Source organism: Nuphar pumila, chromosome 17 (assembly GCF_984573655.1).
Source record: "Nuphar pumila chromosome 17, dmNupPumi1.hap1.1, whole genome shotgun sequence".
NCBI classification, from domain to species: domain Eukaryota; kingdom Viridiplantae; phylum Streptophyta; class Magnoliopsida; order Nymphaeales; family Nymphaeaceae; genus Nuphar; species Nuphar pumila.
In genome coordinates this window covers 12,179,630-12,193,149 of record NC_143265.1, presented here as the reverse complement: position 1 = coordinate 12,193,149, position 13,520 = coordinate 12,179,630, and the positions used below count along the sequence as shown (strand labels likewise).

The window sequence follows — 13,520 nt, the reverse complement described above, 5'->3', positions numbered from 1 at the left end:
AGTCTCGATCCATTCAGAACTCTAATGGATTTAAAACTTTCAATTTCAAATCCAATTTCCTTTTAACCTCTTTTAAAATCTCTTATTTTCCAGTTTTTAAAATCGTTTTGAAAATCAAGTGGGGCCCACTCTGGGTGGCGCCACATTTGAGTGTGTCAGGGTTAGATTAGGGTTAGCCAGTGTCCTAATTAGGTTAGGAGTTTGAAAAAGTCTAAATTGATTTTAAAACTTTATTTTACTTTAGTATTTTCAAAACATATTTTTAATTTTTAGATTTAAGCCTTTAAAACCAAATGTGAGCCCATAATAGGTGGCGCCACATTTGGACTTTGTTTAGTTCAATTAGGATTCAATTAACTTAATTAGAATCTAATTAGAATAGTTGAAAAGTCAAACCAATTAGCCAAAATCCCCCCCCCCCTAATCAACTTAATTGAAGAATTTCAAAACAATTAGAATTTTTCCTAATTAATGCTAACTAGAGCCTATAAAAGGGGACCAAGGGGGTAGACCCCTATATGTTTTTTTCTCCTTCTCTCCCTCTAAAAACCATGGTGCTCTCCTCCTTCAAGCTCTCCTCCAGCAGCAGCCCCAAGGTAAGTCATCTTCCCCTTTTTCTTTTTGTGTTTTCTTTCTTTCTTTTTTTTTACTCTTCACCATTGTCGCCCCTTTATGCATGATCTTCTTATTTTTTTCATACAAACCCCATGACCCATGATTGAATAAGATGATCCATTGATCATCTAAGATGATTTACACATTTTTTATTCATTAAAAACATTTAGATCATGTTTATTATGTTAAACACCCAAAAAAGATCGAGATTCAACCGTTCAATGGTTGAATCCTTCTTTTAATGACTAAATCAAATTTCAATTATGCTTTTTCTGATTTTTTTTATTTATTTTATCATATTAATGCTTATTTTACATGTTCAAGCATCAAAATATGATTCGTTGCATATTTTATCTTTTTTTTATGTTTTTTGCATGTTTAAATTAAGTTTATTCATGTGTTTTTTAGATAATACGCGTTTTTTATTCTGGGCACGCGGAAATCTTGTTATTTTATGTTTAAGTTTTTATCAAAAAAATACAAATTTTGTTAGTGTTGGTTCATGGGTTTGTCATTGATTTCTTATAAAAAAAATTGAATTATTTTGGGTTCTAAAACTCTGCCAAAAAAATAGAAAACCAAACCATGATTTCTAACCCGTGAAATCGCTATTGGGATTCGGGAACAACTTGCAGAGGCAATATCTCTCTCGTCAAAGATCTGATTCATGATCTATAAGTTGCAGTGGCTCCATCTTGATTTCTAGTATTTACTATATTTTTTTCATGTTTTTATGCATGTGTCTGCTATTTTTCCTCTCTCAGAAGGCAGAATCGGTTTTTCAGAGCTTGTTATACCTTGTTTAAACCCTAGATCGACTTGTGTCGATCGTATCTTCCTAACCGGAGATCTGATTGATGATACGTAGAAAGTAAAATCTTACTCTATGTATTTGTTATTCACTGTTAAAATTTTATAATTTTTTAATGTGATTTGCTATATTTTTTTGTACCCGAAATCGGATACATGTATTTCAACTCGTTATATATTCTTCAGAATTAAGCCTATATTGCCGAAACGATATCTACCTAAAAGAAGATGATTTTTCTGATCTGTAAATAAGAAAATCTCTGTTTTTTATCTAGTATCTTTTTGTAAATTTTTATGAATTTTTATGGTGATTTGATACCTGATTTGGGTCTGACACTGTGACAAGTATGTACTCGCGAGCAAAAATCGCATATTTTGGGGTTTTATTCAATTTTCATATTAAAATAATATCAAAAATATATTTTTTTGAATGCAATTTAATTTTAGGGTTATCAAAACTATCCATGTCGATTTTTAATAATTTTTGAGTTTATTTGATATGTTATTTGATTAAATCATGAAAACAGGGTGCCCGCGGAATCCCGATTCGAGTAAAACACTATTAAAAATTGCTTTTTTGTGATATTTCAAATTTTTATGCATGTTTTTCATATTTTTAGGGTTTGATCATGTTTATAATCATGTTAGGGTACTTCATACCCGATTTAGCTTTGATTTGAATCCATTTGAGGTCTAAATCCAAAGTTTTACCAAAATATTTTTTGAAAACCCTGATTTTAAGACCATAGTCTTGTTTTTAGGAGTATTTTTGTCATTTTTCTCTAAAATCTGAATTTCAAAGTTGTTTATTTTTATTATTTATTCAATTTTACATCATATTTTATTATGTTTATCTCAGGAAAACATGAAAAAAGGCTTATATCCAGATAAATCCAGTAATTTTTTGATGTTACAAGATAAATCCAGAAAAGCCAACATATTTTCACTAACAAGCTTTCTAGTTTTGCAAGGATATTCAAGATGTATTTATTTTTATTTTCTTCTATTTAAATTCAATTAATGATGTAAATTAAATATAAATTTGGAATAAGAATTTACTTTTCTGCTTAGAATAGGGTTGCATTGCATATAACTTATTCTTTTATAATATGATTCGTGTGATGAATGGTGATTCATGCATATTTTAATTCCACCGTGGTCTACACGAATGGTACGTGCACTAGCTTATAAGAAGTTAATAAACTTGATTGAGTTCGTATTTATAACCATAGTCAGAATATGAACAAAATCCAGATTTATCATCTTCTTTTAAGCTACAATCAGCCTACACTCTTAGGCCATTTTAAAAAACAATTGCATATTTCAAAGTTTTTTAAATATTTTTTTTTCTTTTAGAATTAAAGAGATTAGATTCAATCCATATTTGTGGTCATAGTCAGGGATACGAGAAGAATCTATCTTCTTGAAATTCTACAAGGCACAAAAATGTCTTTTTCAAATAATTTTCTCAAAAGTTTTTCAGAAAACGTTTTCTTCAAAATTGCATTCATTCATCTAAGTTAGATTGCATCATAAAAGGATTTTCATAGGGCCACACACCCATCCCTTTTGCTATATTTTATAAATTCATCTCAGAAAAATCAATTTTCTCAAAGTTATTTGAATTTTCTCAGAAATCGATTTTCACAACACATTAAGATTTCTTCAGAAATCGATTTTCTTTTCTTAAGAAATATTCTCTCAACATAGTTCACGATTTTCAAAGTATCTTTTTTCAAATATTTCCAATTATTTCAAGCAAACATCATGTTTTTCAAAACTGCATTTTCTGAAAGTCATAGCACATGCCTGATTCTCTGTGCATTTAGGAATATAACATCGATTTAGACAAGTCGAGCAAAGCAAAGCTCATGATTGAACCTTAGTTCGATTATCCCTAGTTATAGTGTCAGGAACGATTGAACCTCGTACCGACAAGCGAGTCCCATTCTTCGAAATTATCTTGCATTTTAAAACGGAGGCGAGTTATTTTCAAAAACTTTTTCAAATGTCAGTTTGACTTGCAAAAGTAAAATTTTGCGATGATAACGGACTTTCTCAACAGCATCTACTTAACGTACTTTGCCTTGAAGACGGTGTCAATTGGTTTTGGGCGCCAAAAAACGTTATCGTTGATGGGGCACTCACCGAAGGGCAATGTTCTTTGCTTGGACGCTGCTCATGTGTAGCATTAACACTCTGAGAAATTATGCAAAAACTTGGCTACCAACTTGCAAACTGCTGCCCAATATGTCGTCAGTGTCCCAAAACTGCCATTCATTTATTCTGGGAGTACAGGTTCTTCCAAACCTTACTGGCTAAAACCTAGCCGGGTATTGACTGCAGGAATCAGGTGGAAACAGATGCAGTAATAAACTTCAAACTGCTTATTCTGGGACCCCCTAGCTGTATGGCAATCCAAGAAATGGCTCAGGAGCTGGAGATAGTGAATTTGGGCAGCATGGTGGTCAATATGGGAAGAAAGGAACTCAGTGCCATTGCTTGTCACATCAGATGGAACGTTGTCTCTGCGATGCAGGTGGTGTGGCCGAACGAGGGTCCAACTTGGATCCGAATGCATGCGGACTACCCTCTCTTTGATGTATCTGAACTTGTGTTTGTTGACCTGTGAGATATGAATTTTCTCAACACCCAATATTTTCTGAACAGGCTGAGGATACCTCATCCTCATCTTTTGTAATCTGCCGTATTTTACAATAAATTCTTTTCTATTATCTTCAAAAAAAAAAAAAAAAAACTTAGGCTCTTCAGGAGCCAAGGATTGACTTGGCTTTGCTTCAGATAAAGGAGCCGAGCTTGAACACCTGCTGCTCCGTTCTTTCAGCTCATTTACCAACTCTACCTTCTAGGGTTTTGAACATGGACACAACAAACGAGCGCAGATCAGGTCATATTGTGCATAACCCATCAACAGTAATACTCAATCTCCACCCCACATCTTACTTGGAAAATGTTCATCTCACCTGAAAATTGTAAGAGCAGATCCCACACACATCTCCACTGAGTGAGATGAGCCGTGGAGAATGAATATAAGAGAAGAATTGGTCATATACAACATGACCTGATCCCCTTTTCCAATCAAAGTTGTCACTCGGGAAAGCGGGAGTGAAAAGAGATTCAGACAGCAGAAATAAAAAGCGGCTTACTTTCAAAATTTTAAGAAGCTAGAAGTATAAGTATAAGACAACTTAGAAGCTAATCAAGAATTGTCTCGAAAGTGACTTAAAAAGCGAACCAGAAGCGACCTAAGAAGCCAACTAAAAGCGACTTAGGAAACAAACCAGAAGCCACCTTGAAAGCTAGGGAGAAGCTAAAAAAAAAGAGAAAAAAAAGGAAAATTTAAAATAAAAACACAAAATAAATGAAAAAAGAAGCGAGCTTACCATTTAAAAGAAGCACATTAATTTTTTTTTTGCGCTTCCCAGCATATTTCGGAATCACCATCTTTCGTGCTTTCCCATGCCCTGTAACACTTTCGGTAACCCTGGTTCGAATCACAGAGGGCCGATCAGGTACAATCACATTACATGTTTTTAGTAGGCTTTATCACCTTACTGTCCTTCACTTTTGAAATACAACCTATCAGCTGTAGGAACCAACAACAGATGGAGAGAGGTCAGCTGCAGCTGCGCACTAAAAGCATACAATGTGAAAACGTGCAAGATGGTCAGAGTTGCTTAAAGCAAGGCAAATTTGGACCAAGTACACACCCTTAGTTAACATGGATCGTATCCTATGACATATAACGTTGTGCATCATATATCGATCCTAACCATCCAACTGAAGGCATCTGGATGGTTAGGATCAACAAATGAGAATGTGGACTGCCTGGACGAATTTGGTTAGACGGCTAGGATTGACATATCATGTGTAGTAACATACGTGATAGGACACGATCGATCCTTGTTCAGTAACCTCCATTATCCATGCCACTCTTCTGTAGACTGTAAATGTGATACGAACCAATCAGCCTTAAAGCAAATGCAATATGGTTTTTGCAGACTTAATTAAACCCACTTTCATGCAAGTGCCAACCAAATGGGATCTGGATCAGGTATAAATCTACAACCACATCCAGTTTAATATTATATATGTGGTTTTGTCAGAATCTGTTGTGGATGGAGTTGCCGAAAACATCCTCTTATTAATGACGTTAAAATATGGTGTTAGGGCTGCAAATGCATGCTCCCAAACAGCAGAGAGCATGTGAGCCATGGGAGAAATCACAACACACTTCCGATTCAAGGCTTCCAAACAGAGCCCAAATTTCAACAAGATTCGGCTAAAGATGAAGGTGACCAAGCTTTCAAAGTTCATGAGGGCTTAATTCAAGCGTTATACATGTTGGTCAGCCTTCTTTAGGGTTATATTATGTTTTTTTTAGCTTGTCGTCCAAAAAAACTGTCTGGGCTCGAAGACCTGGTTGTGCTGGCTCAACTTACCATTAAGTATACTTATTGGTTTAGAGGTATAAAACTCCTAGGCTAGGACCTGTCTTCCATGACCTATGTTATGTCAGCTTGTGCAACAGAGTGATGGTTAGGGATGGCAGTGGGGCGGGGCGGGGGACAAGGTCTCCACCCCTGCCCCGCCTCAAGATTTTATCCTCCACCCCTGCCTCCATCCCCGGCGGGGAATGGATTTTATCCTCCATCCCCGCCTTCATCCCCGTTTCATGTCCTCCATCCCCGGTTCAAACGGGGATGAGGCGGGGCGGAGCGGGGATATTGCGGGGAAAAGTGGTCGGGGCGGGGCGGGGAAAAGTGCACGTCCATCCCCTCCTCCACCCCCGGACGGGGATGGATTTTAACCTTCGTCCCCGCCTCTATCCCCATTTCATACCCTTCATCCCCGGTCCAAACGGGGCGAGGCAGGGCGGGGCCCCGCTTTCCCCCAGTCCACTGTCATCCCTAGTGATGGTTGCAGGAGTCGAACCTCTGCCGGGCGCCCATCTGACCGCCTAGGCCCCACACCAATAGATGGAACCCACTCAGGGCAGTTATGTGGAAGCAGATCAGGTATGGCAGGCTGAGCCAATGCGACCAGGTCTTGGTGCCGGTGGGGGGTTGGTTTGTTCGAGTTACAACTCCAAAAAAAAACATCTTACCGCTTTGCAGTAAGTGTTGACACTGCATCGAGAGTTGAAAATAACGCGTCATTCGTTAAGTTACTGAGGCTGCTATGAATACGATGACCAGAAGGGATATGATGCCCCTGTTTGCTGTACATGAACTGGTTCCAATTGCTATTAATGCAATTTACTGAAGAGAGAGCATTGTTTCAAAAGGCGGAGATAAAAGCTATTTTCGACAAGCGTTATTTTTCCGACAAGTCAAAATGGCCTCGCTCTTCCGTTGCATGTTGTAGAGCAGATAAAGTGATATGACAAAATCACCCGTGCTTCATGCTTTGACATCCTTACCGTCCATTCAAAGATACTAAGGGCCTAAATGCAACATTGGTTTGATGAGTTTTGAAGGATTTGATGGGAAGTAGAATAGCTGATGAGACATGTAGCTCACTCACACTCAAGGTAATCAAGCAACTTAGATTCTAATTTCTTAAAAGACAATTCTTGAATCTATGAGTCCAAAAGTGGAATGTTTGACTGACCACAACTCTGTTTTTGATGTCCACAGTCTAAACCAGAGAGAGGATTATGTGCAATGTGATTGCACATTTTTAATGTGCTGTTAGGCCCGATTACCACCTAAGTGTGAAATCGCATTGCACCTGATCTCAACTGCACTAGTACTTCACCTCCACTTACCGTGACAAGTTACTATCCCTCTCCAAACAAAACTACCGGGAGATCCATCTCAGGGTGACATTCTTTGAGAAACCGATTCGAACCGGTTACAGTCGAAAGAGATAAGACGAAAGCAAACTTTGTATTTGATAATTGGAAATCCTCCGCTATTCCCTTCGTCATCTCTCTCTCTCTCTCTCTCTCTCTCTCTCTCTCTCTCTACTGGAAAAAGTCAAGCGAATCCAGCAAACGGTACGGAGTACAAACCCATCTCTCCCTCTCTTTCTCTTTCTATACCAATGAACCCACCCTGGTGAGTGGACGCACAGAGAAACAAAACAGCAGCAGCAGCAGCAGCAGCTGCAGGAACAATGGGGTTCTACGACGGTAGCCGCATCAACGACCAGCTGTCTAAGAGGACCTCCATCTTCGGGCTGAGGCTGTGGGTCGTGCTCGGCATCTCCGTGGGCTCCGCCATCGTCCTCCTCCTTTTCCTCTTCTCCCTCTGGCTCACCTCCCGCAGGACCAACAACCGCCGGCCCACTACCACCACCACCAACAACAACAACAAGAACAAGACCACTCCCCTTCCCCACACCCACGGCACCAACAACCACACATCACCACCGAACTCCAAGCCCAACATCCCCAACGTGTGCAAGGAGATCCAAGAGATCAGAATCGACGACACCCAGAAGCCCGTTCCGGAGAACAAGCCGCTCCTCCACATCCTCTCGCTGCCCATGCCGGAATCCGGCGGCGACCAGATCTCCGGCGAGACCGACCGCGTCGGACGCGACGAGATCAGCATCGACATCGGGAAGGAACACCGGATCGCCTTCCCGGAGCGCAGCGGTGGCGGCACGTCGTCGTCCCACTGCAGCGGGGAGAGCCGGTCCACCGCCGATCCGGCAGCGCCCGCGGCCGTGGCCACGCCGGAGGTCTCCCACCTCGGGTGGGGACACTGGTACACCCTGCGCGAGCTCGAGGTCGCCACCAACTTCTTCGCCGACGAGAACGTGATCGGGGAGGGCGGCTACGGCATCGTCTACCGCGGCGTCCTCCAGGACAGCAACCAAGTTGCCGTCAAGAATTTGCTCAACAACAGGCAGGATATTTCTCTGTGTTGCGCTTCGTTTCTTTCTTTTTCGAAGAATTTTGAGTGTTTGCATATACGTTCACTCGTTTAGATAAATGGGTTGCTGAGGATTTTGTACCCTTCTCCCCAAATGCAATGTCCCAGTTTTTCGTGATAAATGGGTGAATTCATCCAACCACTTACTTCCTCACCACCACATAAGATACAAATATAGGAAACAAAACTTTAATGAACTGAGGAATTTTTTTTGCCCTTTTCCCTAAATGCAATATCCCATTTTTGTGAGATAAGTGGGTGAATGTATCAGCCCACCTCCTCGCCACCACATAAGATTCTGCATTGCACTGGTGGAGTTTGCGCGCTCCGTGAATGGTGGAAACTCGTTTGTTTTCTATCCATTTAGGGCTAGTAAACTGTAAAGTGCCTTAATGTAACATCTTCCAAAGCATACAAAGTTGTGCTTTTCTTTCTTCTAACAGTCTGGGATGGTCTTCAAGGAACTTTTTTTTGTGAATTTCTCTGTTCTTGATGCTAACAGGGGCCAAGCAGAAAGGGAGTTTAAAGTGGAAGTTGAAGCAATCGGGCGGGTTCGGCATAAGAATTTAGTGAGATTGCTTGGCTATTGCGCTGAAGGAGCTCATAGGTGATCGATCATTTAGTTCTAACACGATCTCTGTTCTCTACCTTATATAATTTGGATCTGTGCACAGCATTTTTTTTTTATTTTTTTTCTTGTTTTTTGTGATTTGATTGGTTAATCATCAGGTTGCTTGTTTATGAATATGTGGACAATGGGAATTTGGAACAATGGCTTCATGGGGACGTTGGAACCTATAGCCCTCTAACATGGGAAATTAGGATGAGCATTATACTTGGAACAGCCAAAGGGTATACAATGCTTTTATCATCCTTAATCTCAAGTGAATTTTGCATTACTTTGATTGCCACACTGCTCTTTACTGGTGAAATTTCATCTACAATGTAGGCTGACTTACCTACATGAGGGACTCGAACCTAAAGTTGTTCATCGTGATGTTAAGTCAAGTAATATATTGCTAGATAAGCAATGGAATCCCAAGGTCTCTGATTTTGGTCTTGCCAAGCTTTTGGGTTCTGAGAGGAGCTATGTCACGACTCGCGTAATGGGGACATTTGGGTATGATCTAATATTCATTGAACCACTAGTTTTTCTTCTGTTCCATTAGTTGGATTCGAATTTCAATAATCTTTTGTTGCATGATTTATATAGGTATGTAGCTCCTGAATATGCAAGCTCCGGGATGTTGAACGAAAGAAGTGATGTATATAGTTTTGGAATCCTTATAATGGAGATCATCTCTGGAAGAAACCCGGTTGATTACAGCAGGCCTCCTGGAGAGGTTGATTCTAGGATCTTGGAAAACTTTTTTTGCCCCCTATGTTTTCTTCAATTTGTGGCCTGTAACTGATTAAAAAGGTATTCATGTTTCTTTTTTATTTGGAAACTATGATTATCAGGTGAACTTGGTTGAGTGGCTCAAAACAATGGTTGCAAATAGGAATTCTGAGGGAATAGTGGACCCCAAGTTGCTTGAGAAGCCATCTTCAAGAGCATTGAAGAGGGCCCTCTTGGTTGCTCTTCGATGCGTGGATCCAGATGCGCAGAAGAGGCCGAAGATGGGCCATGTCATACATATGCTTGAAGTAGATGATTTTCCATACCGAGATGTATGCTACTATCTTATCTGAACATGTTCAAAGTTCCACCAAAATTTTATTCTGTTCCTCTCCTATCTCTTGAGTAGCATTATGGTATTGCTATTCAATCATTGGTTTTTGTTTTTTGCTACCTCTTTTCATTCTTATCTGCTTGTACTCCACATTAAACTCTGGAGAACTGTAGATTAGAGGCATTTCTTTTGTTGTCAAAATGCTTTATTACCTCTGTATCCAAATTGTGTATCATTCGACTATTTATCATTAAGTTTATTCATTGAAGGAAAATGGAGAAATAGTGTAAGGAGTTGTCTTGACTGCTTGGTGCTTATTTGCAGCTTTTTTCTATGGTGCAGGATCGTCGAATTGGGCGAGAACCGGGGCGTATACTTCGTGAAAGTCCACATGATAAGAACAACTTGCGGTCAATAGAGAAGCAAGCAACTGATTCAGGTGATGTTAGTGGTTGTGAAAACACAGATATTCAGGAGCAGAAGAACAGGTGGAGAAGACAATTAGCACTGGCTAAATAATTTATTTTGTGCAGTGGACAGGATCTAATTTAGAGTAATTGCCAGGTCAGAGGCAATACTTTGGATCCTTTTCTGTCCTTTTTTTGTTCTTCCTGCTCTATTTATAAATACGGATAAGATTTTCTGTACATGATCATCTAGCAATCATAGTTTAATGCAAGTTGAGTTTTAGGTGGATTTGTCTCCGTGCACTTGTGCAGGTGAGATTTCCCGTTGGAATCTGCTTTCTAGTTGGGGTTTATATGATTGGAGCTCAATCTGTAATTTCAGATACTTGTTCTAAAAGATGGCTTGGTTGTATTCGATGTGCTGCTTAAGTTTCCCTCTTGCATAGTCCACAATAATTCATACGTTCACGTGATTGGCAATTCCACTGTTCTTTGTTTGATCTTCTGCACAGCAAAAATGTCCTTCACAAACAGCATTTTCTTATTAGAGTTAAAAACTGTAAAAAATAACAATCATAGATGTGTAAATTGATTCTGAGGTGACATAAGCTTCAACTGATTTCCAAAGATAGGTGGAAGTTTGATACTGCACGGAATTTTCATTTATTTTCAGAAACATACTTGTTAATGTTCTTTTTATCTCTTTCTCTTCTTGGTTTGATTAGGAAGCATGATTTAATACCAGGTTTCTTGGTTAACACCTCAAGTCTAAAGGGTTTGGCTATTTCATGCAACTCAAGGGTTAAGACTTATCCTCTGTTCCAATCTTATTGTTTATTTTATGTATTTATTTACTTCAAGAGTGATGATAGATGTGCTCTTCTTTTTCTTTCTTTTCTTAGGGAAGATGATAGGTGTATTCTTAAGAAATAGGATTCTTAGGTTGATTTCTTTGGCTGAAATACTTGTCTTTCGCTCTCAGAGAAAAATGAATCACCTGAAAACGGCTATTTTTGCTTTCTCAGTGGCTCCTAGCGTCCCACATTGGGCTGTCAATGGATTGATCTTGTCAGATATCCAATCCGTTTCTATATAACTGGACCTAGATACCATGTTAACAAATTTTCTGGATCCGGGACTCATACCCAATTGGATACGGGTCTGGTCTGTGGTGCTCAGGATATCGTTCCGTCCATACAGACAATCGGGTGTTTGCCCTAACCTGAGGTCGTTAAAATTTATCTAAAACTAAGCTTCCTTTATCCACACATATATACACATATATGTTGTGTATCATGTGGAATAACTATTTGAAAATATATACATTTGTATATAGAAGGTCTGACATATGACCGGACAGAGAATCGAATCTGACAATGGATTTCATGGGTGGATTAGGATTGTCCTCAACCTGAATCTAGCAATGCAATATTGCATTGGTGCTGGTCCCCAAAAAAGATCCCATCCTTTGACAGATTTTAGCCGTCCAGTTGAAGCATCTGGACAGCCAGGATCAGTTTGCATCCAAGTGAAAATGTGGACCCATCTTAACCATTGATTGGATGATTAGGATTGAGTGCAAGATTAAACCCATCTTATGTCAAATCATGAGATCTTTACTCCCACCTGCAGGAAAGATTTTTTGGACAACCGAGGAAAACTACCCTCGTTCCCTTGACAGCTCATTGGTGTAAAAACCCCATGCCTAGCTTTGGTTTTTTTTTTGCAAAATTTACAAGAACATGCATAACTTTTGACCTAATTACAAACACCGGCCTACCTTTTGAGAATTTATGAATAAACGCTTAGTTGAGAAAATAATGCTCAAATGACTGCTCAGCCTAACCTTAAGGATTTAACCATGGTTTGACACAGGTTTGCTTAAGCTAAGAGATGAATATACAATATTAAAAAACATTAAAACCCTTGTTAGCGCTCCCTTACCCTCCCCTCTAGATCGCTCCCCGGAATTGTGCCCCGTCCGATTGCGGCCTGCCCTCTCCGTCGTATCCAAGTGCTAGAAGGCTTAGGACCATCGTCTCTCTCTCTCTCTCTCTCTCTCTCTCTCTCTCTCTCTCTGCTAAGGCTTAGGACCAACGTCTGATAAAATCGGTAGGACCGTAGAAGCAAGTAAGCCTGAAGTTTCTTTTGACATAATCTAACCAGTGATTTACCAACTGTAATGCCCTAAGGGGTTGTTTGAGCATTATTTTCTTAACCTAAGAGCCTATTTGTAAAATCTCAATTGTAATTAAGTCAAAAGTTAGACCTGTTTTTCGTAATTTTTTTTGTCACTACAAAGCCAGTTGTTACTTTTGTGCTATAAAAAAATAAGAGAGAGGGAGAGAGAGAGAGAGTTAAGCCTTTGTGCTTTAAGAAAGAGAAGATCCATTGCTTGCCTAGTACCATATTGACAAAAGTTTAAAATGGCATGCCAAGAATTTTCTCGTGAGATTTTGAAAGTTTTTATTTATCTCGAGTTTTTTTTTAAAATTATTGGCTAAAAATAAATAAATCAATATTTAATAAAATATGAGGTAAAATAAAGATTTTAGAAAATGATATGGGTTTAAGGACTTGTCCAAACTTGAAACTTCTAAATAAAATAATTTAAAACTTCAAAATAAGAGTTTAATTTACAAGTTGGACTCTAGGATACCTTTCCTATTCTCAACGCATTTAAAGTTTTTAATTTACTAGATTTTAGGAAACAGTGTTCTATTGTCAACACTTTCCAAAGCTGCCTTCTTGAGAAACTCGTTTTATATTTTTGATGGATGATAAGAAGCTTTATTACTAATGAAAGAGAGATGCATTAAAAGATACTTTTAATGAGAATTTATTAATGTTCAATGTATTTCAAATGAATTTAAAGCAAGGGTCTCTTTTTTTATTTTAAATCTCTTGATAAAAACGTAAATATCATGACAAAAACACGATAGTTAGATTTTATCGAAAAATATCACAAGATTTTTAAGTTTAAAACGGTAAGATAATATCATAGGATATTATCAAAACATCACAGATATTTGTCACTGACGATGACAGTGAAGCAAGACCAAATTCCCAGATTTGTATTCACATGGGCCATGTGAAAGAGTTGAAAATGC

At 38.8% G+C, this 13,520-nt stretch overlaps 1 protein-coding gene across 1 annotated transcript; it reads left to right on the top strand.

Annotated features, from left to right (window-relative positions):
• Positions 1-7,393: 7,393 nt before the first annotated feature.
• Positions 7,394-10,822, top strand: LOC149811652 (putative serine/threonine-protein kinase At1g01540). Its single transcript, XM_089992557.1, has 7 exons — positions 7,394-8,303; positions 8,833-8,937; positions 9,060-9,182; positions 9,280-9,450; positions 9,544-9,673; positions 9,792-10,001; positions 10,346-10,822. The coding sequence occupies exons 1-7, from the start codon at positions 7,567-7,569 to the stop codon at positions 10,520-10,522; spliced, it is 1,653 nt and encodes a 550-aa protein (XP_089848683.1). The 5' UTR covers positions 7,394-7,566; the 3' UTR covers positions 10,523-10,822.
• Positions 10,823-13,520: the final 2,698 nt, after the last annotated feature.